The sequence below is a fragment of the Pantherophis guttatus genome, chromosome 8 (genome assembly GCF_059756535.1).
Source record: "Pantherophis guttatus breed Tessera chromosome 8, ASM5975653v1, whole genome shotgun sequence".
NCBI lineage: Eukaryota > Metazoa > Chordata > Lepidosauria > Squamata > Colubridae > Pantherophis > Pantherophis guttatus.
Window position 1 is genome coordinate 63,702,529 of NC_142070.1, and position 22,536 is coordinate 63,725,064.

General features: G+C 38.1%; 1 protein-coding gene and 1 pseudogene across 7 annotated transcripts in view; both read left to right on the forward strand.

Annotated features, from left to right (window-relative positions):
- The window catches only part of RAPGEF2 (Rap guanine nucleotide exchange factor 2), a 245,021-nt gene that overhangs the window by 146,275 nt on the left and 76,210 nt on the right, over positions 1–22,536 (forward strand). The window contains exon 1 of one of the 7 annotated variants that reach the window (XM_034432849.3): positions 15,207–15,389. The exons of 5 other annotated variants lie outside the window; for them this stretch is intronic. In XM_034432849.3, coding sequence (XP_034288740.2) covers positions 15,336–15,389 — 54 coding nt within the window. In that variant the 5' untranslated portion in view covers positions 15,207–15,335. Of the gene's footprint in view, positions 1–15,206; positions 15,390–15,517; positions 16,253–22,536 lie in introns of those variants that run through there. One more of the 7 variants, XM_034432848.3, reaches the window with a different exon arrangement.
- Positions 9,750–10,989, forward strand: LOC148112686 (uncharacterized; annotated as a pseudogene).

Genomic DNA, 22,536 nt, shown 5'->3' on the forward strand with positions numbered 1-22,536 from the left:
TGGTATATCAGAAATGTATACATTAAATAGAGATGGAGCCAGCACGGAGCCCTGAGGGAGTCCGTTATTTAAGTGTCTTTGCTTACTGATTTTGTCACCCATGATGACTTGAAAGGTCCTTGCTGAAAGCATGTTATTTATTAGGCGGCCCATAGTCCTACAGGGGACAGCGTGGAGGAATTTCTTTAATACTCCATACTGTGACGTATGCTGCTGTGAGATCCATAAATTTTATTTATGTTATTATTTTATTATAAATAAAAAAAATTATTTATAAAATTATTGTGGGCTTTGTGAAAAGATTTTCCTACAGAGTAATTACTGTAATTCAAGCTAGGCAGGAAGACAAGATAGCTGGAATTACAATCAGAATTGAAGTGAAAAGTTGAACATTTCTCTTTACCTTTCCAATGTTTTAAAATTGTCACTCTAAAATTTGCTATTGTCACCTAGCAGACTTTTTGGTATTAATATTGCATCCTTTTTGGTTATCCCTGTGATTCCTGCCTAGCAGTGCTCATATTAATATTAATGTAGTATAAACTTATGGAATACTTTATATTCTCAGAGTTTTCTGTAACTCATGGATTCTCATGATCTCCAGATGATTTATTTGGGGAACAATTTGGGGTTGTTAAAATTTATTTTTAAGCTAATTAGACTTGTATTAGGAGAGCAGGAACACTGCAAAAGTTGCTCCTACTTTGCCTAAACAAACCCAAATTAAGTTTTAACTGCAGCCATACTTTGGGAAAGCCTCTAATGGACTTGGCTAGGCAAAAAGGGGAGTAAAGTCCAGATAATTTTAACAATTCTTATTTATTGCCTGCTCGGGGCTAATGACTTGTGCAAGGAAACTATGGACCAAAACTGATAGCACAATGATTGGTAGATGTCTTTTTTTTATTGCTTAGGTGACATTACATATGGAATATTATATAAGATATGATATTAATATATAACACATAATATAATAGCCCCTATTCCTAAATATTCTCCTCTATCAATACATAATCTAGGTAGTTTTTTATTTTAAAATAGCACACAGTAATCAGTTCATGATTATGGTTCCCATTTGTTTACCTAAATTTCATCTTCTGGTTGAAAGTCTTCTGCATTACATCATCTGTGTGGCAGATTTTTGTGAGTGACTCCTTGGATTATTATTATTTTTTTTGTTCCTTTGACAGAACTGCTTGATTGATGTCATAATTGGGGCTACATTTTGGTTGCTTTAGAAACTAAGTATAATAAGGGTGTTGTAGATAAAATTAGGTTTCTAAATAATGTGGCTGCAAGTTTAGATTTTTTTCCAATTTATGAAAATTAACAATGCTGAGTTGCTATGGGGAAATAATATGTATTTGGATAATATTCACAGCTCATGGAAGGATTTTACTTTTTGAATTATTTTCACTTTTGCAGTGGAACTAGAGTCAAGATTTCCTCTGATATTTCCCCAAATATTACTAATGACCAGTTTACAGAAAACAATAGAATGTTCTTTTTTATACAGATAGAAGTATGTGAATTAGAGTAAGCATGCAGATGAGGTTTCTCAGTTTTAAAGTCTCATAGATCAAATATAGTAATGAACTAATATAAGGAGACATATTGATAAAAAAAACAAAACAATTTGATACAAAAATAGACTTAGATTTCAATATGCCAATTTTGGAAAATTTTTTTGAAAGTATTATATTTTTTTTCCTAATTCTTTTGACTTCACTACTTCCTTATGTAATTTTTCTAACTTTTTCACATTTTGATTCCAAATATTACCAATTATTGTTTACTTCTCTTTTTGATAAATGCTTGCTGGTATATTATTGTATCTACTATTGCTCCAAAGGGATGAGGCCAGAGACACCATGGTGGTTAATATAACATTAGAAGGCTGCCAAAACTAGATTGGGAGATTATGAATTCAAGACATTTTATCCCTTCACTGGTCAACTTTGTTGGTCAGAATTATCATCATCACCCTAGTCAAATATTTTTGTACTTTCTCCTTTATAAAAGTAGACCCTTAATCTGGAATTTTTAAAGATTGTTCTTCAAAGCCTTCATAGTACTCAGCTGGTATGCTTAGTGTTCTCAAGCTATATTTTACTGGCAGGAATTTTGCTATCAAGTGGATTAGAATTCACCAGTTCTGTTTGGCAAGATTGTCTTTCATGGATACATACATATAGCTTACCAAAATGTTAGGAAATATTTGCTATATTTCAGGGAATTTTTATTTAATGTTTACATCTATATCACCTTGATTAATTATGTGCCATCAAGTTGTTGTTGATTTATAGTGATCACTTAGATTTTTTTCCATGATGATCTGTCTCTAACCCGGTCTTTTAGATCTTTTAATGGTGCACTCATCACCACTGATGTAGCTGTAACTATCCACTTAACTTCTAGTAGACCTCTTGACTTTCATTCCACTTTTTCCAATCTTACAGCTTTCTGTATCAAATAATCTGATAAATTATACAAAGATCTAGTAAAAGGGAGACTAAATTCATAATAAACCAGGCAGTATGATTTCATATGCAAATTAATAGTATGCAATTAATTTGAAAAGCTTCTTTCCAATCAGCTTTTGTGGCCATGCAATTCTACTCTGATTTTTAACCATGATTGGTTGATTTTTTCTTCTACCATTGCTTTTATAATACAAACATGGATGGTTTTCAAAAGGAAAATGTGAATGTCTTCAATTATTTTATAAAATAATACCCATCACTGTATTTTTATATTTCTAGTACTAATCTATGTATTTCCTTATTGCTAATCTCTAAACACCTATTCCTTTTTCATAGAAAAGAAAAGTTTTGTCCATATTTTGGGGTTTTTTTTCTTTTTTTGACTGCTCTGTCCAAGCCCTTATTTTTTCTCCAAAAGCCAGCAGGTGGGGCTCTTGCATTTTTCTGTTTGTTTCTTTACTTTTTCTTCTTGGGAATGTTTTCTCCAGCAAAGGTTTCTTTCTCTTCCAGGCTCTTGCCTTACCTCAGATCTAAGACTAACTTGGGCAGGGTGAGGGGCAAGGGATGGGACATACACTCCAGTTTCCAAGTTGCTGCTATCTTTCCTGCTGCCTCTTTGATCAGCAGGACTTTGACTTCGCTGCTGTTCTTTTGCTTAGACTTGCAAGACTATGTTAATGAAGAGTCTATTAATGTAGCTTTACAATAAAGTAGAATTAGCTTATATGACTGTGTTTCCTCTCTGGTCTACCTGGTGTCCAACAGGTGTCCTGCCGGTCCATATGCTTCTCACAGTTCTTCTAGCTGTATAGCTTCAAAGTGGTTTTCTTTTCCCCTCTACCCAAAATTTGAAAATGCTACTGTTTCAACAGCAATGTGATCCTAATACTGAAAAGGGAGGAGAAGAAAGGAAGAATGGTTACAATTAGTGTAACAGAATGTGTGAATGACCTTCGAGAATGAGGAGATGAGATGCTGCCTAGGAAACAATCAGAAAAGGAAGGGAGGAGCCCCCAATGGATTAATGATCAGAGGAAGAAATTTAGGGAGATTCTGCTGTAATTTTTCAGGCAGTTGAAAGTGGGGACAGCAAGTTTGTATATTAAGACTTGATTCCTAATGTATAGTAGATTCCATTAGTGTAGTCTTGGGTTAAAGTAGAATTAGCTTGTCTAGTTGTGCTTCTTTTCTGGCTTGACTGGGCAAACTAATGTTTGCCAGTCATGTTGTCCTTAAATATATCTCCCTGGATTGACTGGATTGAAAGTTAAACTGGCTTCTTGAGGCTCTGAATTACCAATCCCAAGTGTTGGAGATGCCTTCCCATGTTATACTATAGATGATCATATTAAGATTTGGGGCACTCTATTCATCTTAACCAAGTAAGATTTTGTAAGTAATATGTTGGAATGTGGTAGCTGCTCCACATTCATTATGAACGGCATCATCATGAACCAAAAGAGGGATGACAAAAGCCACTCTTTTCTTTTGAGTTGGCTTCTACTCGAATCTGCCCGTATTTATATCCAAGAACAAATTTTTAGCCCTCACTAAAATCATCTAGATCTCATTTACTGAGGCCATTGGCACAACCAGTCACTTTTGGATGCATCTGTTATGTCCATTTAGAGCATTTTATTGAGCTCCTCTTTTAACACCTTTTCTTTGGGGGTTCTGTAATATTGCTATTGTAGAGAGCTTTCCTTGTATCCATATGATATTCTGCTATATTGCTTCTAATGAGGACTGGTTCATTCCATATTTGGTCCAATACTTTTTTCCCCCTTCTCTCTTCTCCCTTCTGTCATGGCTCAGGACTCAGCCTCTGATGAAGCATTCCCACAGCGGAATGTCAGCCTTAGGAGACACCAAGCCAAGAATAACCTGAGGCTGATCCAGAGGTGGGATTCAGCCAGTTCGGACCAGTTTGGGCAAACTGGTTGTTAAAATTTTGCTCAGTTCGGTGAACCGGCTAATCCCACTACTGGCTGGCCCAACCCCGGCTTGTTTTTCGGACCGTTTTTCGGGCCGTTTTGGATGTTCAGTAGTAGTACATAAATAGAGAGGGAAATTGAGTCAAAGGCCTCAACATGGTACATTTTCCCTATATTTTTACTATTACTGAACATCCAAAATGGCAGAAAAACAGGCTGGAAAATGGCTGGAAAAATGGCCGGAAAAACGGCTGAAAAACGGGCCGAAAAATGAAGTTTTCAAATCTTCAATTACCTCTCTTGGAGCTGTACAACAATCTGTATTTAAAAGGGGAAGAGGAATTTGTAGCTTGTGTGGGCACATACTTCATACCTCCCAATATCTCACATCCATTGTGTTTTTTCCTGCCCCGCTGCAACATTTAAACATTTGCTGGCAAACACAAAGTGAGCCTTCACCCCAAAGCATATTCCCCCTTCTGAATTTGGATTATTACACAACCATATGAAATAGTATAAAATCACACTACTAAGCACAGTAACACCTGGACTATAGCAAAGCTTTGTGGAAAAAATTGATATAAGTTCCCCATAGATAGATTATACCCCATAGATAGATTATGTTGAACAAATGTAATGTCTTTGGGTTGATTTAAAGCCAACATATGAAAATAAGGAAAACAAGAAAACTTCGTCAAAAACTTGAATTGCCATAATGTTGTCTTCCTAAAGTCTCCTGCTTCCTTCTTTGCTCCAATTACAATTTCTTTACTAATAAACTTTACGTCCAGTTTTACAACCAATTCTGAGAAAAGAAGCTTGAAAAAGGGTCAAAAATCCTTCCACCTACTTGGACCTTTTCCTCATATCAGTACATCAGAAATGGGGTGGGGTAGGGAAGGAATCTTAAGTATCAGTGTAAAAGTCCCTTTTTTCCCGTATCTATTTTATGATTGGGAGAACTTTGTGTCTATTTTTAGGGCCAGAATGATTACAGCTCAATGCCAGAGTATAGATATTGCATATTCAGGCAAAGCAGAGCTGGTCCATGAAGGTGGGGAGATTACTGATCCTTAGATGCCTTTCTATATTTTTCTATTAGAGTCTTCCTTCATAGATATGCTGCTCAGGATAATCTGTATTTTTTTTTTAAAGGAGACCAAAGCACAGATCCCTAAAAAGGATCTTAATTTGCCCATTTTGACAGGGTTTTTCAAACTTGCAATCCTAAAATGTGTGGACTTCCAGAATTGCCCGGACAGCATTCTGGAAGTTGAAGTCTATATAACTTAAAAGTTGCCAAATTTGAAAAACTGATCTATCAGAACATCTAGCTCAGGGGTATCCAACTTTGGCAACTTTAAGATGTGTGGACTTCAAAACGGGCTGAAAAACAGGTGGGGACGGGGCCAGACAGTGGTGGGATTAGCCCGAATTTGTCCAAATGGGCTGAATCCCATCTCTACTTTTGAGGCGAATGGCTGGGAGGCGGGGCTAGGTGTGATGAGTGACATTGAGTTGGCCACACCCACCCAGTCACATGACCACCCGGCCGCACCTACCCATCCAGTCACTGGGGCAGAGAACTGGTTGTTAAATTATTTGAATCCCACCACTGGGGTGATCAAACACCATCAGACCTAGAGTAGCTAGATGATGAGACAGGGCCTCCAAGCTCTTGGACCTGACAAGCAGAATGGAGGGCAGAGCAAAAATACTTAGTGAAGCTTCTTGCCAAGCAAGGAAATAACTATCCTGCTGGCATATCATTTTTGTGAACCTTGCTCATGTATAAATCCTGAAACTCTGACCTGTGGATTGTCTGACAAATCTGGCTTGGCTGTCTGAACTTTACACTGGATTTTGACTCTTCTGTGCATTCCTGTTGAAAATTACCCAGCAAAGCTCCCCCCACCCCGACTCTGTTTTGATTTACATTCCTTTTCTTGTCTGCCATTATCTACTCAGCATTGAGTAAATTGCTATCCTTATCTAGCGTGTGTGTATGTGTGTGAATTGAAACCTGAAACAGGATAGCCCAATTGGGTTTATTATCAAGGGATATTTTGGGGGAAACGGTATATCTGTCCTTTTTTCATTTTTCTGTTGTCCTGTTTCTGTTGTTTTACATAATTAATAAAAAATACAAACACATTATAGATCAAAAGAATATCAGCAATCATCTGGTTTATATTCTCTGCTTTCAGTGATTATTTTATTTACCTAGCAATATAAACTAAAGTTATTAAAACAGGGATCCCCAACCTGTGGACCATAGCCCACTACCGAGCCGTGGCCTATTTACAACCAGGCTGTTTGAGTGGTGGGCCAGTGCGTGCACAAAACCATCCCTTCTTCCCCCCCTCCATACCTGGAAAGGTTGGGAAATGCTGGATTAGAACAATTCACCAAGAATTCCTTGTCATAACCAGGGAAGAATAGAACAGGCAGTATGATAAATGGGTAATATCAAAACAATTAAAGTGGGAACAAGAACTTTTGTGGCTACCTAGCATATAATATAAATTACAGATTGAGTGGCAAGATCCCTATATAATTTGGAAAACAATGAACAACAAAGAATCAGACTGAAGGAGGAAAAAGAAAAATATATCATGCAAATTTATTATAAAACTGGCATGTTTTAAGAAGTCTAATAGAATAAAATAAAGTCTTAGTCTCAAAAAAAGCAAAAACATAGAATAACAATAACTCAGAAAAGCTAATAATAATTTTAGAAATAAATCACATAGGGATTTATTCAGTGAATCTCTTTTCCCAGCTTGTCTAAAAATGGAATATGTAGAGAAATCTAAAACAATTACTTTTATATTTTACTGTTATAGTGATGTTTCATTGGGTTTCTTTTTTAGGCAGTTTATCAAATGGACAAAATTAATGTATCATTTGGATTATGACTTACTTCTGGCCTATCATTATTTACTTAGTCCTCTAAATTTAATGAAATAAAAAAAAATCTGTTTTGTACTTTTTTTTTTAAATTTGATTTATATGCCGCCTTTCTCCGGAGACTCAGGGCGGCTTACAATGCGTTAAGCAATAGCCTTCATACTTTTGTATATTTATACAAAGTCAGCTTATTGCCCCCACAAACTGGGTCCTCAATTTACCCACCTTAGAAAGGATGGAAGGCTGAGTCAACCTTGAGCCTGGGGAGAATTGAACTCGCAGTAATTGCAGGCAGCTGGATGTTAAATGCTGCCTTTAGGAGGCATTAGCCTCCTACGCCACTCAGGCTCTATATACTTCTAGCAACTGTCTTACTATTCATTAAAAGCAACATGTGAACTGTTGATGGACTTGTGGAACAGCAGGAACTGCTGGAGGGTAGAGTTAAATGCACCATCAGTTTAGAATCATTGTGTTGCCACAAGAGATCCAAGTCCAGGCTCCCTTAAATTCTGTGGGCCCTTATCTAGAGCCAATGTAGTGCTGAACATTAGTTGACCAAATTCTTGGGTATAGGTTGGAGCAATAAATCTTTCTGAACTATAACTTAGCTATGATCCTGAGCCTTTGTGCTTGACAGAACTGTAGCTTCTTTTGCACATTGTAATTGGCCTGAGAGTCACATGGGACGGTTGTTCCATTGCCTATGAGAGTCAAAGGCTGTTCCAATTTCTTTTTCGAATGGGAGAAGGATGCAGAAAATTGTATTAAAATGTTTTTCAGTGATTGGGCAATTTTTTTTCTCCTTTTTTGGAGTATTTTTGCTATTGTAAAGCATCTAATGGGTCCAGACATTTCTCCTTTGCTCTGCTTAGAGAGTCCATTGAATGGGTTGTCCTCATGTCGTTGGCCAAAGACTGAGTTAAGATTTGCATAAACACGCTTTCCCTTCCGTTATGGCTCCAGTTCTTTAACTCAGTCCGGCCTTCATGACTGCTTTCTATTTGGCTCCTTCAATGGACTCTCTAATTAGCCTTTGCTAGCTGACAAATTATTTAATTTACTATTAGCATCTTACGTTTGGATTTCTGCTGCATTGCAGTTGCCGGGGGGGCTTCGTGCTCACCTGGACTCCGCTCAGCTGAGCAGCGGCTCACCACCACTGCTGTGGATCCGCTTGTCAGGCGTCGGATCTCCTCACAATCCCAGCCTTCACAGAGGACGCTGACTTCTAATTGTGAGTGGACAGGAACACAAGAAGCCGTGGTGTCGGCTTCGCACTCGAAGGGATTGAAGGATGCCTTGTGCTGTCGGGGTTAGGCTCTCCCTACACACCCGTCATCCATGGAGTCGCAGAGCCGTATTGTCGGCTTCTATCTCTTGTGGCCATTTTATCTAGGGTGCATGAGCGGTTTTTACTGCTCTGCGCCATTTTGTTTCTGCAGGGGACTGATAGAGCCGTACTGTCGGCTCTCAGCCATCTCCTTTCAATTGCAGTAGGCGCTTGAGGAACCGTGTTGTCAGTTCAGCGCCATTTTATTCTAAAGTATGGCTAGCAAGGCTGTGTTGCCAGTCCTCAGCCATTATACTGCTGCCGCTGGTTAATGATTTAGGAAGTATGTTGCCAGTTCCTCACCGTTTTACTGTGGCCCTTGGGTTGCTGTGGGATCCTCCAGATTTAAGGGTCATTTGCCACTTGTCAATTTCTGACCTGGGCCTGTGGATTAGTGGAGCTGTGTCGTCAGCTTTTAGGGCGTTGTTCCCATTAGGGGAGCTGTTCTGTCAGTTCCACCTCGTATAGCAAAAAGCCTCACTGCATTGCCCACGCCTCTTCTAGATTTCTCTATTGCCTATACAGCTTACTATTTCAAAACGGATTGTAGTCGCTCCCCTTCACATCGCTCCAGATCTCCTTCCCTATCTACCAGCAGGAAGAGCAAATCAAAATCTGAAACTCATTCAAATAGGAACAAATCATCCTCCAATACATCATCTTCTGTTGCGGCAGAAAAAGATGCCAAACGCAGACACCGCAGATTGAGCAAACAATTCAATAAAGCCCAGAAGCAGGCTGCTACCACATCAGCTGCAAGCGCTTCCGAAAGTGGAGGACACACCATCTTATCTCAAGATCAGGGCCTTTCCCCTCAGAGGTGTCACAATCATGCTACCTGGTCTCCATCTTCCCCTGCTGAGACTCTGTAATTAGAGAGCTGTAATTAGAGAGGTGTTTGCTCAGGGATCTGATTCTGTGTCAGAACCTTCTTTGCCATCATGCTTACCTCAGCCGTCTGCGTCATTCACTCCCACTGCGGCGGGGCTTCATCCAGTGGAAGGTCTCCCTTCTAACATGCCATAGGAGATGTGTGATTTTATCACTCAGACTGTCACTAGGAGTATTGACTCAGTTCTCACACAATGAGGCACTTTAGCTCCTTTGTCAGCTCCGGTTCCGACTCGCAAATCCGTCCAACTGTCAAGCCATATCGACAGTGAGTCTTCCCATGCTGCAGATTCACCTTCCCCATCGCATCATGGTGATCAGTCCCTGATGGAGAATGATGATGCCTTCGAATTCACTCTTTCTGGCAAGGAGGAGGAGATTTCTCCCGACCGGCCACATAGCACGGGGCTCTTCCGCCATCAGATGTTCAAAACCCTGTTGCATAAGGCACGGGCCACAACCAATATGGGGTTTACACCTGCACGTACTGAGGGCTTGTCAGACCCTCAGGACTCCACCAATCTTCTTTTCACCAAGACGACCCTGGAACATGAGACCGTTCCATCACCTAAACTCTTCTTGGATATGGTCCAACGACAGTGGGCCCAGCCGGGTTCCATTCCGACTCCAAGCGATCTTGACAAAAAATTGTACTCTGTAGACCAGGTCCTTGAGGACCTTCTTAAACTTCCCACGATTGATGTCCCTTTGGCGCAGCTGACCTCACCCAGCATCCTTCCTTCAGATGCTGCCGAGGGCCTCAAGATGGAGGACAGGCGGGCAGAGATTTCAACCCACAAGACTCACCAGGCTGCGGCATGGGCCATCAAATCGGCCACGGCTGCTTCCTTCTTTGCCTGGATGTCCCTCATCTGGCTACGACAGCTGCAGTCTAGGATCTCCCCAGATGATTCTCGTCTACATCAGGACGTCAATAAGCTAATAGCCGCAGCCGAGTATTCCGCCGATGCCACTCTCATGACGTCTTCTTTGGCTGCGCCATTGGCAGGCGGATATGAGGACCAAATGGCGGCTTGCCTCATCAGGATTTAAAGGGGGCTCTCTCTTCGGAGATGCCTTAGATCCGGTCCTCGTGGAAGGTTGGGACAAGAAGAAGGTGCTTCCCTATGTCACGCAGCAATCTGATCGGCGATCCACCTTTCCCTACCGCAGGCATTCCTTTTACTCCTCGGATCCCGGGCTCCAATCCCCGGCCCTCCAGTAGTCTTTTAGTCACCCCAATGACAGAGGCCCAGACAGGCAGCCCTTCAGGGAGCGATCTCGCCACCCTCAGTCTCGGCGTCCCTTTCATGGATCCAGCTTCCGCCCCTACCACAGGAACAAATAATGGCTCAGACACCGAGTCCATTGGAGGTCGGCTCGCCAATTTTGCCTCCACCTGGTGCCATACGACCGGTGACGCCTAGGCCCTCCAAACGATTTCTTTAGGGGTGACCCTTGAATTTATTTCGGACCCTCCACGGAGGTTCATTCGATGTTCCAGATCCACTGATCCCTCCAAGAGGGCTCTGACAGAAGCCGAAATACAACACCTTCTGGCCATCCGTGCCATTGAGCCAGTACCCCCAAGTCATCGGGGTTCTGGCTTCTATTCGATCCTCTTCTTGGTTAGCAAAAAGTTGGGGGGCTGTAGAGCCATACTTGATCTGAAGCACCTGAATTATCATATCCGATATTGGTGTTTCAAAATGCAATCCTTGCATACCATCCTGACCAGCATCAGACACGGGGACCTTTTGACATCAATTGATCTCTGGGAAGCGTATCTCCATGTTCCCATCAGACTGGCCCGTAGGAGATTTCTTCGCTTCTGTTATGGCGGCAATCACTTCCAGTACAGAGCGTGCCTTTTGGCCTCTCATCTGCTCCCCGTATCTTCACTAAGCTCCTGGATGCCATTGCTGCCGATCTGCAGGCCAGACCAATCAAATTGCTTTGTTACCTGGATGATATTTTAATTCTCTCTTCCTCATCCCAACAGGGGGAGCTCGGTCTCCAGGTGACGATTCGGACACTCCAGGAACATGGGTTAACCGTAAACTGGGAGAAGGTTCTTTCTCCTTGCGCTGCATGAGAGTCCATACCCTCCCTTTCTTTCTATGGGGTTCCGGATTCTGCTACTTGTTTACCTCTGTTTGAGTTGCAGTGTTATTCTGTTCTGGATCTTCGTTAACGAACTGGAGCCATACCGGAAGGGGAGGCGTGTTTATGCAAATCTTAACTCAGTCTTTGGCCAATGACATGAGGACAACCCACTCTCATGCAGCGCAAGGAGAAAGAACCTTCAGGGTAAGTCTAATGTTCCTTCTAGGATATGGTTAATCAGGCCTAGATATGTGATAGTATGGGTCAGAAATCAAGAAAGCTTTATTTTTCTTGTATCTCAATTAAAAAAGATAAAATATTGATAAAGGAATAAAAGAATATGAAATATTTTAATTTAGAACAAGGAATATATTTAAAACAAGATGTTCATATAATAAAACTCAACCAAAAGACTTTTTACACAAAAGCTTTATCATTCCTTTTCAGTTCTTGTAGCAGTAAACAGATTATTGTCTTCAGGGGACCCTCCTTTCCTTGAGAATAAATTTGCTCATTTTTCTAGAGATTAGTGTATCTGTTCTTGTCTTCCTGACAGTCTGATGAGGTATTAGAAGATAGGAGTACAGGGGCTAATAATTGGGCACTTTCCCAAATATTTCTGTGGAGAATAGAGGAAAACCTAAAAACTTTTTCCTTACTGGAATAAACCAAATATAACGTTTTGAAATGGGAAAGAATCTCTTCCCATGGCCCTGATCTCTTTTTTTGAGGTCTATGAAAGGAACAGTCTCTACAAAAGCAAGCAATAGGACTGTATGCTTCTTTATTAAAAGAAAAGATAATCCAGAGAGTTCTGAATTCATTAAATTCTGTTTCAGATGCACGTATATATTTTAGTACTATATATTGCAGTTGAATACTTACTAAGAGAATAATATAGTGGCAAAATTGCCTACATAAACTTTTAAATATAATATGCGAAATATATTAGAATTAGAATTAGAATTCTTTATTGGCCAAATGTATTAGGCATACAAGGAATTTGTCTCCTGTGCATAAGCTCTCAGGGTACATACAACAGTAGTGACAGATCATTATCATATATTTATATTGTTGCATTTAAGGTTCAAAATGATTTTAGACCTATACAAGCTTTTTAAAAAAATATTTCAAAGGCTTCATTTTTTAAAGTTAGGAAGTATCCCTCCTCCCTATCAGAAAGATTTACACCTCTATTCAAATTTTAACTCCTGTCTGATCTTTTTAAAAAGATAGCATGTCAGCATTAAAAAACAAAAAAATTGTTTTATAATCTCTGTATTATAAGAATATTTCAGCTGATTTCTTTAGACAAAATATGATAAGATAAGCAGTTGCAACAATTCCAAGTGTTAACGTTGTTATTCCCATCAGGATTTGCCGAAAAAGGGCATTCATACTACCAAAAATTATTGCCTATAGTATGTGTGATTTTAGAAATATATTCACATAATCAACAAAATCTTATGTTCTCAGCTGCAGATGTTTTGCTTCTTGATACTGTAAAGAAACTGCTTTAATATAGTTCACCAAATCAAGGGATTATAAAACTACTTTCTCTGTTTATCTGCAGATAAATTGACTAAAAAACTGAAAGAGAGAGACCAGACACAAACATGTTTATCTTGGGAAAAACTATATATTTGGCTATCAAAGAGAAAACTATAATCCCAAACTAGATTAGGAGTCATATTTATTGAAGAATTTATATTATACAAGTAAAGTGAGGTCGGATAGACCTAATAGATTTATAAATGTAAATTAAGTTGTTCTGCCTCCCCCGGAATGTAACATAGATATATTGTACCGAATATTAAGTTATTAAGGTATTACTTATAGGCATGTATGTTATTTGTTTTGTTGTTTTGTTTGTCATTTATCTGGTATGTTGTCTTCTTTTTTAATGACAAATGTAAATAAAGATTTTTTTTAAAAAAAATAAAACTACTTTCTCCATTCTTTTTGTAAAAGTAAGATTTAACTAAATTTCTTGAGCCACAATTGTACGAGTAAAATAAATTGAAAGTGTGGTTTTCTATTATAGTGTTGTGTGATCTATAAGTACTTGTTTAAATGGGAACTTCTTCAATTTGTACGGCAAAGGGTAACTGTCATTGTCATAGCAAATTTTCAACTGAAGATTCTAAAAATTTACATCCATCACTATTACTTAAAGCGTTCTATACAGGTAATTCTCAACTTAAGACCATAATTGAGCTCAAAATTTCTGTTGCTAAGCAAGATAGTTGTTAAGTGAATTTAGCCCCATTTTATGACCTTCTTGTCATAGTTGTTAAGTGAATCACTGCGGTTATTCGTTTCAGTTTCAGTTTATTTAGATTTATATACCGCCCTACTCCCGAAGGACTCAGGGCGGTGAACAGCCAAGATAAAACACATACAATATAAAATTTAAAAAACAATTTAAAATGTATTAAATAAATTTGGCCCATACTAATTAAAACACCCCTGTTTTCAAAAACAAATTAAATTAAACAATTAAAAAGAGTTAAGCCAGCCCAGCTTGTTGAAATAAAAAAGTCTTGAGGGCACGGCGGAAAGTGCGTAAATCCGGGATCCTCTGTATCTCTGGGGGGAATTCGTTCCAAAGGGCAGGTGCCCCCACAGAGAAGGCTCTCCCCCTGGACGCTGCCAGTCGACACTGTTTGGGCGACGGCACTCTGAGGAGCCCCTCTCTGTGGGAGCGTACTGGCCGGTGAGAGGCTACCGGTGGCAGAAGGCGGTCTCGTAGGTCCTGAGCCATGGAGCGCTCTAAAGGTGGTAACCAATACCTTGAAGCGCACCCGGAAGACCACCGGGAGCCAGTGCAGCTCGCGCAGGAGAGGTGTTACATGGGAACACTATTAGTTCGTAACATACCTGTAAGTGAACTTGACTTCCTATTGACTTTGCTTGTCAGAAGGTTGCAAAAGGACACATACTTCAGGACACTGCAACAGTCATATATACATGCCAGTTGCCAAGTGTCCGAATTTCAATCACATGACCTCGGGGATGCTGCAACAATTGTTAAGTGTGAAAAATGATCATAAATAATTTTTTTCAGTACTGTTGTGACTTTGAACAGTCACTAAATGAATGGTACCTGTACCTGTGAATTTGAAATCTTGTCAAGTACTCCATTAATGATTAGATATTTACAGCTTTGGTGCAATATTATTTTTGGATGAAGTATGGAATGAGGAGGTATCAACCAATGCTCCTTGGTGAACATTTATATTTAGTTTGGAGACTGTTAAGTAAGTAAATCTCCTTATTCCTATCCTGCCTTGGTAAGACACTGGAGCCAGCAGTCAATGGATTTCTTCCCCCCTGGGATTTGCTTGACCTACAGAAGCCGATATAATACAGGCAAGCGCTTGTTACTCTATTTGAATTGTCCATCTGTACTTTAATGAGTGAAATAGTTAAGCAGCTGAGGGGGCGAGCGGCAAGGAATCTGTCTTTCCATTTGAGTTGAATTTTTCGATGTATGGGGGAAAAGGGAGGGAGGCAGTGAGAGATCGACTTACATCATTAGAACTGCATTGAGTGTGCCTGTGTGCAGGTTAAGAGACAGACTACAGTGTCTTTGCTTTCTGCAGGAAGCAGCAATGCCGTTTGTATCCTAAGAGGAATTTTTTATTTAGAAAAGGAAGCGTTCTTTCTACCAAGGAAATGGCTTTCCTTGTGCGTTGCTATGCCAACTGCCTGCAGCCATGGTCTTCCAAAGTAAGCACAATAACGTAATTATATTGCGTATTACATTCAGACTCATGATTCTCTAGGTTTGTTTTTCTCTGTGTATGTGCCTTTGGTGCTCTCCCCCCGTTTGCTTAGTGACATTCCTGGTGTTAGACATGATTTCCTTGAATGTGAGGGACAGACATTATTAAATTAAATGTCTGTCAGTGTTATGCTGCTTAGATTAATTGTGCAAACTTGGCTAGTTGACGGGAACAGAGATCACTGGTCATCCTGTCAGCATCATTAGCAGCTATGGAGGAGGTCCCTATTCAGATGCTCTGCCCTAATTTTTTATTTTTTTAAAAAAAAATGGGGCTGAGGAGCTCTCTGTTATCGTGATTGCAAACTAAGCAGGAGAAATAACAATCTTGGCTGTGTACAGGAAGCTGGTTGCTGCATCCTGACTAATACTATATGGTTTTAAGCTTTTTTGAGGGAGTTTTGTGTGCAGTCAGCCATTTTAGCTCCCCCCCTCCTTTTTTTCTCCTTTTTGGTCTCAGGGAATGCTCCTGCTTCTTGTAGAAGAATGCTGGATATGTATGGTGTTGCTAGGCACTTTACCTCTGTGCATGCTTAAGATATAAAGTGTTACAAAAATGGAGGCAAATGCTGTTTGGATTATATTTCTGTACTACCAGTGTGAGAGATTTTGTGAACGATACTTTGAGCTCTTGGCTTGCTTCCCCCCTGTTTTTTTGTTATTTAATTTATTGCAGTAGAGGTTGATTGCTATTCATGATAAATTAGTATATCATGTGCAAATTAAGTTCGGCATATGTTTGTTCATTATGAAACCTCTTGCAATCCCAGCTAACCATGGAGTTATGGGCCAGCAGGAGAAATATTCAGTAAGTATAGCAAATTCTGTTTATTTTAAAAGGGTTTTTCTACATTTAATTTTAAATTGTAGCTGCCTGTATTCTGCTCATTTTACTTTTGTGGAAATAATTGTGAATCATTGCAGTAGGACCAGCTTGAATTTAATTTTTTATTTGTATTTAAAATATTTAAGTTGCATGATTCTAAATAAAGAAGTTTGTAATATTAACTTTATGTAGGTTATACTTAAGTTGAACTTCTGACCATATTTCTTTTGAAGTTAAAATTACTTCAGAATTCACAGTGAAGTGGAATAATTCTCTAATTCGTTTTATGCACATTATAAATCTGCTTTTCCTGTGTGTGGCAAATCTTGTTTGTTAAAAATTGGAATTATTTAAAATTTACAAGCAGTAAATGCTAGTTCTTTTAACTGATCCCATGAGTCAACTATAGTTATATCATCTAGTAATCCCATAGGTAGATGCTGTTTGTTGTATGTAAAGATAGCATTCATAAAAAGAAAAGAAAAATTTTAATTGTTACTCTTGAATGCCAAAAATTTAAGGCCAAAATCCAGAAAACTATAGGTGTGCCCAACAGAACTGCCTTTTTTTTCTTAAATGGCAGCCCCTTACGCAGCATTGATCAAATTGCCTCAGAAATTCCCCTGAGATTTCAAAGCAGTTTGCCATGCTATGTAAGAGACTTGTGTTTGAAAAATAGAGGTCAAAAATTCCTTTGGGCAGAGCCAATTCATTTCATGGCTGCCTGAATAATGGCCTTTATTTGTCATTTAAACTTTACAGGACCCCAAAATGTGTGAAAATATATAATAATTAGCACTATGATATATGCTTGTGATTATTCAGTAAACTTTTTTTTAAAAAAATGCTTTGTGCAAATATGACATTTATGAATATCCTACATCCTTAAACAGGTTGCCATATTCCTGCTGAATTGATATAAGGCCTGAGGAGTAGTAGGAACTTTTCCTTGCAATGAAGTGTACTAATCTTCAATAACATATGGATAAAAGTGATACTTGATGTATGAAAGAGGGAAAAGAAATAGATGTTGAAACAATTTTAAAGCTAAAACTGAAACCAGAATGTATCAGATGGTTGTTAGTATTTTTAAACTTAATGATTTTAAAATTGCAAAATAATATTGTGTTAGTGAATTATAATTAAGATACCATTTAGATTCTTTAAATATCTTTAGTAATGCATTACATTCCAGCAGTCTTTATATATTCTTTTCCTTTCTGAATCACTGTGCTGATTCCCCAAAATAAGACATCCCCTGATAATAAGCCCAATCGGGTTTTTGAGCACATGGCAATAAGGCCAAGCGCTTATTTCAGGGTTCAAAAAAATATAAGATAGGGTCTTATTTTTGGGGAAACGTGTGTGTGTGTGTGTGTGTAAATATAAATAGTAACCATTACCCTAGTGTGCATTCTCTTTCCAATTGGCATGCCGAAAACCCCTAATTTCTCATGCTAATAAGTGAATCAAAGATGGGATGCTTAAGTGATATAGAAACAAAATATTCAAGTTTTATATTGGAACAATATAAAATGTGGGAGGAAGGACAGGAGGAGAACTTGCCCATTGATTGTCATATTAATATAGGAAGACATTACTTAGACTTTTGGATAGCCAAGAATAGTAGGGGGGAAAAAGGATTTCTAAACATTGAGTTTGAAGATTACCAATCAGGTGGCTTCAGGAGATTTTCATAGATTAGGCTTGCCTTCTCCATTGTTACTTTTCATCAGAGACACTCACTTTATAGAAGAAAAGGCTATGGAGTGCTTCAGATTCATTTCCAACAAAGTAGGAAAAGCATGGAGAGCATGACTTCTGTCATTCTTTCCAACCCCTTTACCAACACTGGCCATTTCTTTGTGTGGATGAGGAAGCAAAGGATGGCTATATATGCTCTGCTTTGTGTCACATGAACAGGAGGGAGGGGAGATTTGCCTAGAGCAGTCACAAGCATTCTGAGTCACTTTCCACCTGCCTCTCCCAAAAGGATGAGTTAGGGGATTTTTTTTTGCAAGCTTTTTCTCCACACCCTTGATTTAATCCATTTTGGAAGGTGATCTTTCTTTTATTGACTTCTCCCCCTTATAGCAAATTTACTTTGTTTTGTTTCAGATTTTATTTAATTATGCTGAAAGAGTCCTCATTACATAATTTCCTATCAACATTCTTTTAGTGGAAAGAATAAAAAAATTGCTTCAGATTACACAGAAGTAAAGTATTATCTTCAATTCTTTAATGCAATTTCATCTATCCTGGAATTGCATGGCTGCCTCCTGGTTCATATTAGAAAAAAATATTGCTGGTTTAAAGAGTTGCAAACAAATACTAAATTTGCTTCTCTGTATATTACAAAATGTCTTTCTATCACTACCTGTGTATAGTAAAGTATTTTACACTATGAGTCTTTTCCTGGTAATGTGAAAAACAAAGTAAAGTTGTATAGAGATGGACTTTGTTTAGCGACCACGATTGGAACTGCCAACTTGGTTGTTAAGCAAAGCAGACGGTAAGTGAAACTGATTGTGATCATGATCTCACTTTAGCTTTTGTTTGCTTCACAGAGCTTTGAAAGTCATAAATGTGAGAATGTCACAAAGTTACTTTTTCATTACTATTGCAACTGTGAACAGTCACAGTATATAAGACCTGAAGAAGTGTGTGTGTGTGTGTGTGTGTGTGTGTGTGTGTGTGTGTGTGTGTGAGAGAGAGAGAGAGAGAGAGAGAGAGAGAGAGAGAGAGAGAGAGAGAGAGAGAGAGAGAGAGAATGCTTTCCTGAATGTCGCTTCATCTGTTTATGAAGTAAAATGAACCAATTATTTATTCTCAGTGGTATTCTGATTTGGAAGCTCCATCGGAAGGAGATTCGATGTTAGTCTTACAATCTTTTAAAACATGACTACATTTTTATTGATATAAGCATCTACAGAATAGTTGCTAGGTTCCTTTCTAAGCTGGGGTTTTTTTTTTTTTTTGGTAAATTCTATTTTGTAACTGTTGCAGTCTCCTTTGTTTTATGGCATTATGTACTATTGATGGTCATTTGTTTCTTAAAAAAGCAGAAGTTGATGCAAATCTTACACACAGTCTGTTATATAAAATATTATTTAATAATGTAAAGTTCCATTTCAACCTTTTTCTTTCCATCAGTTAATATTGTCTTCTGTTTGATTTTCTCAGTGCCCCTTTTTATAGTTAAGATATTGTTTTTGTTGGACTAGTTTGAGCATTTTATGGATTTATGAAGCCATAATTTGCCAAATTTATTTATTAAGGTATTTGTTCTATAAAAGTCAAACTTGTTTTAATCTTTTTGCATCATTTCAGTAGGGTTCTTGATAGTTGAACTCCCAGAATCTTCTATATGAGTTGGCCATTGTTAGGTGCTTTTTCATCATTAATTGTTAAGAATTGTTATTTATTTATATCATGAGTTGAGGCACTAGGGATTATATAAAGAAAATGATAAAATTTATTCTCACATTATTGAATTCAACTCATTCACAAGACTCAGCTTAGTACTTGGATTTATAAACAACAAAATACTGCTGTTGTAATTTGGGAGAGTACATGGATATCAAGCTGAAAAAAAATTGTGTATTAATTTTACTTTGTCAGTTAAAACCTGAATGTTTCTTGGCTTTCTCATCAGTATGTTTGCACAAAGAAAGACAAGAAAACATAATCCTAGTTTATATCAGTAGTTTTCAGTTAGAGGAAGATATTTTTATTGATGAATTGTATAGTTTCATTTAAACATATGCATATTTATCTATACATTAATGTAGCAGTACCAACCTTTTGGCACTAGGGACTGGTTTTGTGGAAGACAATTTTTCCACAGACTGGTGGTGATGGTTTTGCATGCTACCTAGATCCTACACATGTGCAGATGAAGCTTTGCTCATCTTTTGAGGCCTGGTTCCTAACAGGCCATGGACATACCATCTGCAGTCTGGGGATTGGGGACCCTGAATTGATACATACATGGACACTTGCTTAAATGCAGAGAACAAATGAAAGGGAGAGAGAAAATGTGCTACTTTTCCACCTCATAATCGCACAGACAGGAACACTATCTCTAAGTGTATAAAGTTCTTTCCTCATAAAAATATGAAGATTCAGAATAAGCCTTCAAATAAAAGAACTATATTTTATATAATAGTATTCCTGTTCATTTTAATATAATTTGTGAAGCTGAAGTGTTTCTGCAGTTCACTTTGGAACATGTGGTTTCAAAAGGACCTAAGAAAAAAACGTTCATGCATTCATTTTGCATATTGTGCTGTAAAATTGTGTTGTTTTAAATATTATTCACATTTTATTTTTTATGGATTTTTGAAATTATTTTTAGTGTGCTATTATTATTTGTACTTTAAACTTCATGTAAGTCTTCTTCCAATAAATCTTCATTTGTATTCTGTTGGGATTACAATACATTATTGTTATTTAAAGAATCGATGTAATTAATGAAAAGTGTAGGTTGAAAAGCACAAGCTCTGAAAATGTGGATTTAGTTGAAAAATTTGTTGTAGTATGTAGTATTTATTGTTTTCAAAAGGAGCAACCACTGAGTCATTTCTACAGGTTCTACATTTTTACCACTGTGCTTTTGTTTTGAATAGCAAGCTTTATGTTATGATGTTAGCAGGCTGAGTGCTACGGATGATGAAATTCATGTTCATGAAAAGTATATTACAGGTATAGATTGTAAAGCAATAACTTCTCCGAATAGGAGGAAAACTAGCTTGCCAACGAGAACTGTACTTAGCACCCCAGATTCTGTTAACATTAAGATGATGCTGGGTTTTGAGTAAAGGCAGTAGAAAAAAAATTCTTCTGTTAGATGAATAGCCAGGACTTTGCTCCTTCCAAAAATCTGAATGGCAGCACTGTCAGACTGAGAGTAGCTCAGTTAATCCACCCCACATATGGATTTATATATTATAATATTATATATTTACTTTAGTTCCCACCAATATAAATATTTTCTAGACAGTAGACCATCTACTGTGCCCAACTGTAAAAATCGTAGTAATGCCTGGTGGTATTACAACCCATTTGGGATGCTGCGGTATTCCTTTATGAAATTATTTTTGAAAATTATTTAGATATCTCAAAATCTAGAAAGAAGATAGTTGAGTGAAGCGAGCATCATATGGCATATGATTACCCTATTTCAGCAGTCTGTTAATAAACTCAGTTTGAGGTCAGGTTGCTTGATAATTGTCTTCCTCACACATTTTATCTTATTGAGAGAAGTATTTTTTTTCAGTCCCATTCTGTATAAATATTTGACATTAGAAGTATTTTTCAGTGAGAATTCCATGATATCTGAATTTTCTATTCAGGAAGTCTAGGTGAGTGCCATTTCTGCTGCCATTCTCTTTGGTCAAGTCTATCCTCCCCTTCTTTCCCCTTTTCTTCCTTCTTTGAGCATCCACTCACTTATTCCCTGAAAGCTCTTTGAAGCCCTTCTTTCTTTTCAAAAACTATCAACGTAAGTGTCAAGTTAGCATATCTAGATGGAGCTTTTGAACTTGTCTTATTTCCTGAAGCCAGTTCTGACCTGAAGACAGGTTCTAATTGGTTGATTCTAAGAGCTTATTTTCTTAGGATAGGAGAAGGATATAAACTAAATCAGCAGATGCCACAGTGAGAAAAGGGATTATGAAAGTTTATGAGTTCCAAATGCATATTAGTTGAGAGTGGAAATCTGGTTCAGATATTTAAGGAAGTTTCAGCCTCTTGGTATCGCCCTGAGCATTGCAGAAGGTGGAAGCATTTCACCTCTTTTATGTATGGTAAAATACATATCAGACATATTCCTTGTAGCACTGAAGATATCTGTAGGCAGAGAGACTAGTCATGTGAACTCTAATCCCCATCACCATCTTACAGATGGTTAGAAAATGTACAATTCCTAGAAAACAACTTATTATCTGTTGCCTGGCTGAGCTACAGCAGACATCTTAGAGCCTCTGCCTGCTCAGTTCACTGGAGCTGTGGGCTGTGCTGCTTTTCTTTTCTTCCTACTTCCGTTTGTATAAAGCAGAGAAAATGGAAACGTTCTTGGCTGATGTTGGGAGAATAAAAATATTGAGGCTTGTGGATTTTATTAACTCCTGCTTTTCTCTAAATTTCAGCATTTCTTCATGACTTCATAAATCAACAAAACCAATCTGATAATATTCTGGGAACTTTGTAATTTTTATATCACCTCTATGGCCGCTAAATCTGTCATAAATCAATAATGGGGGTAA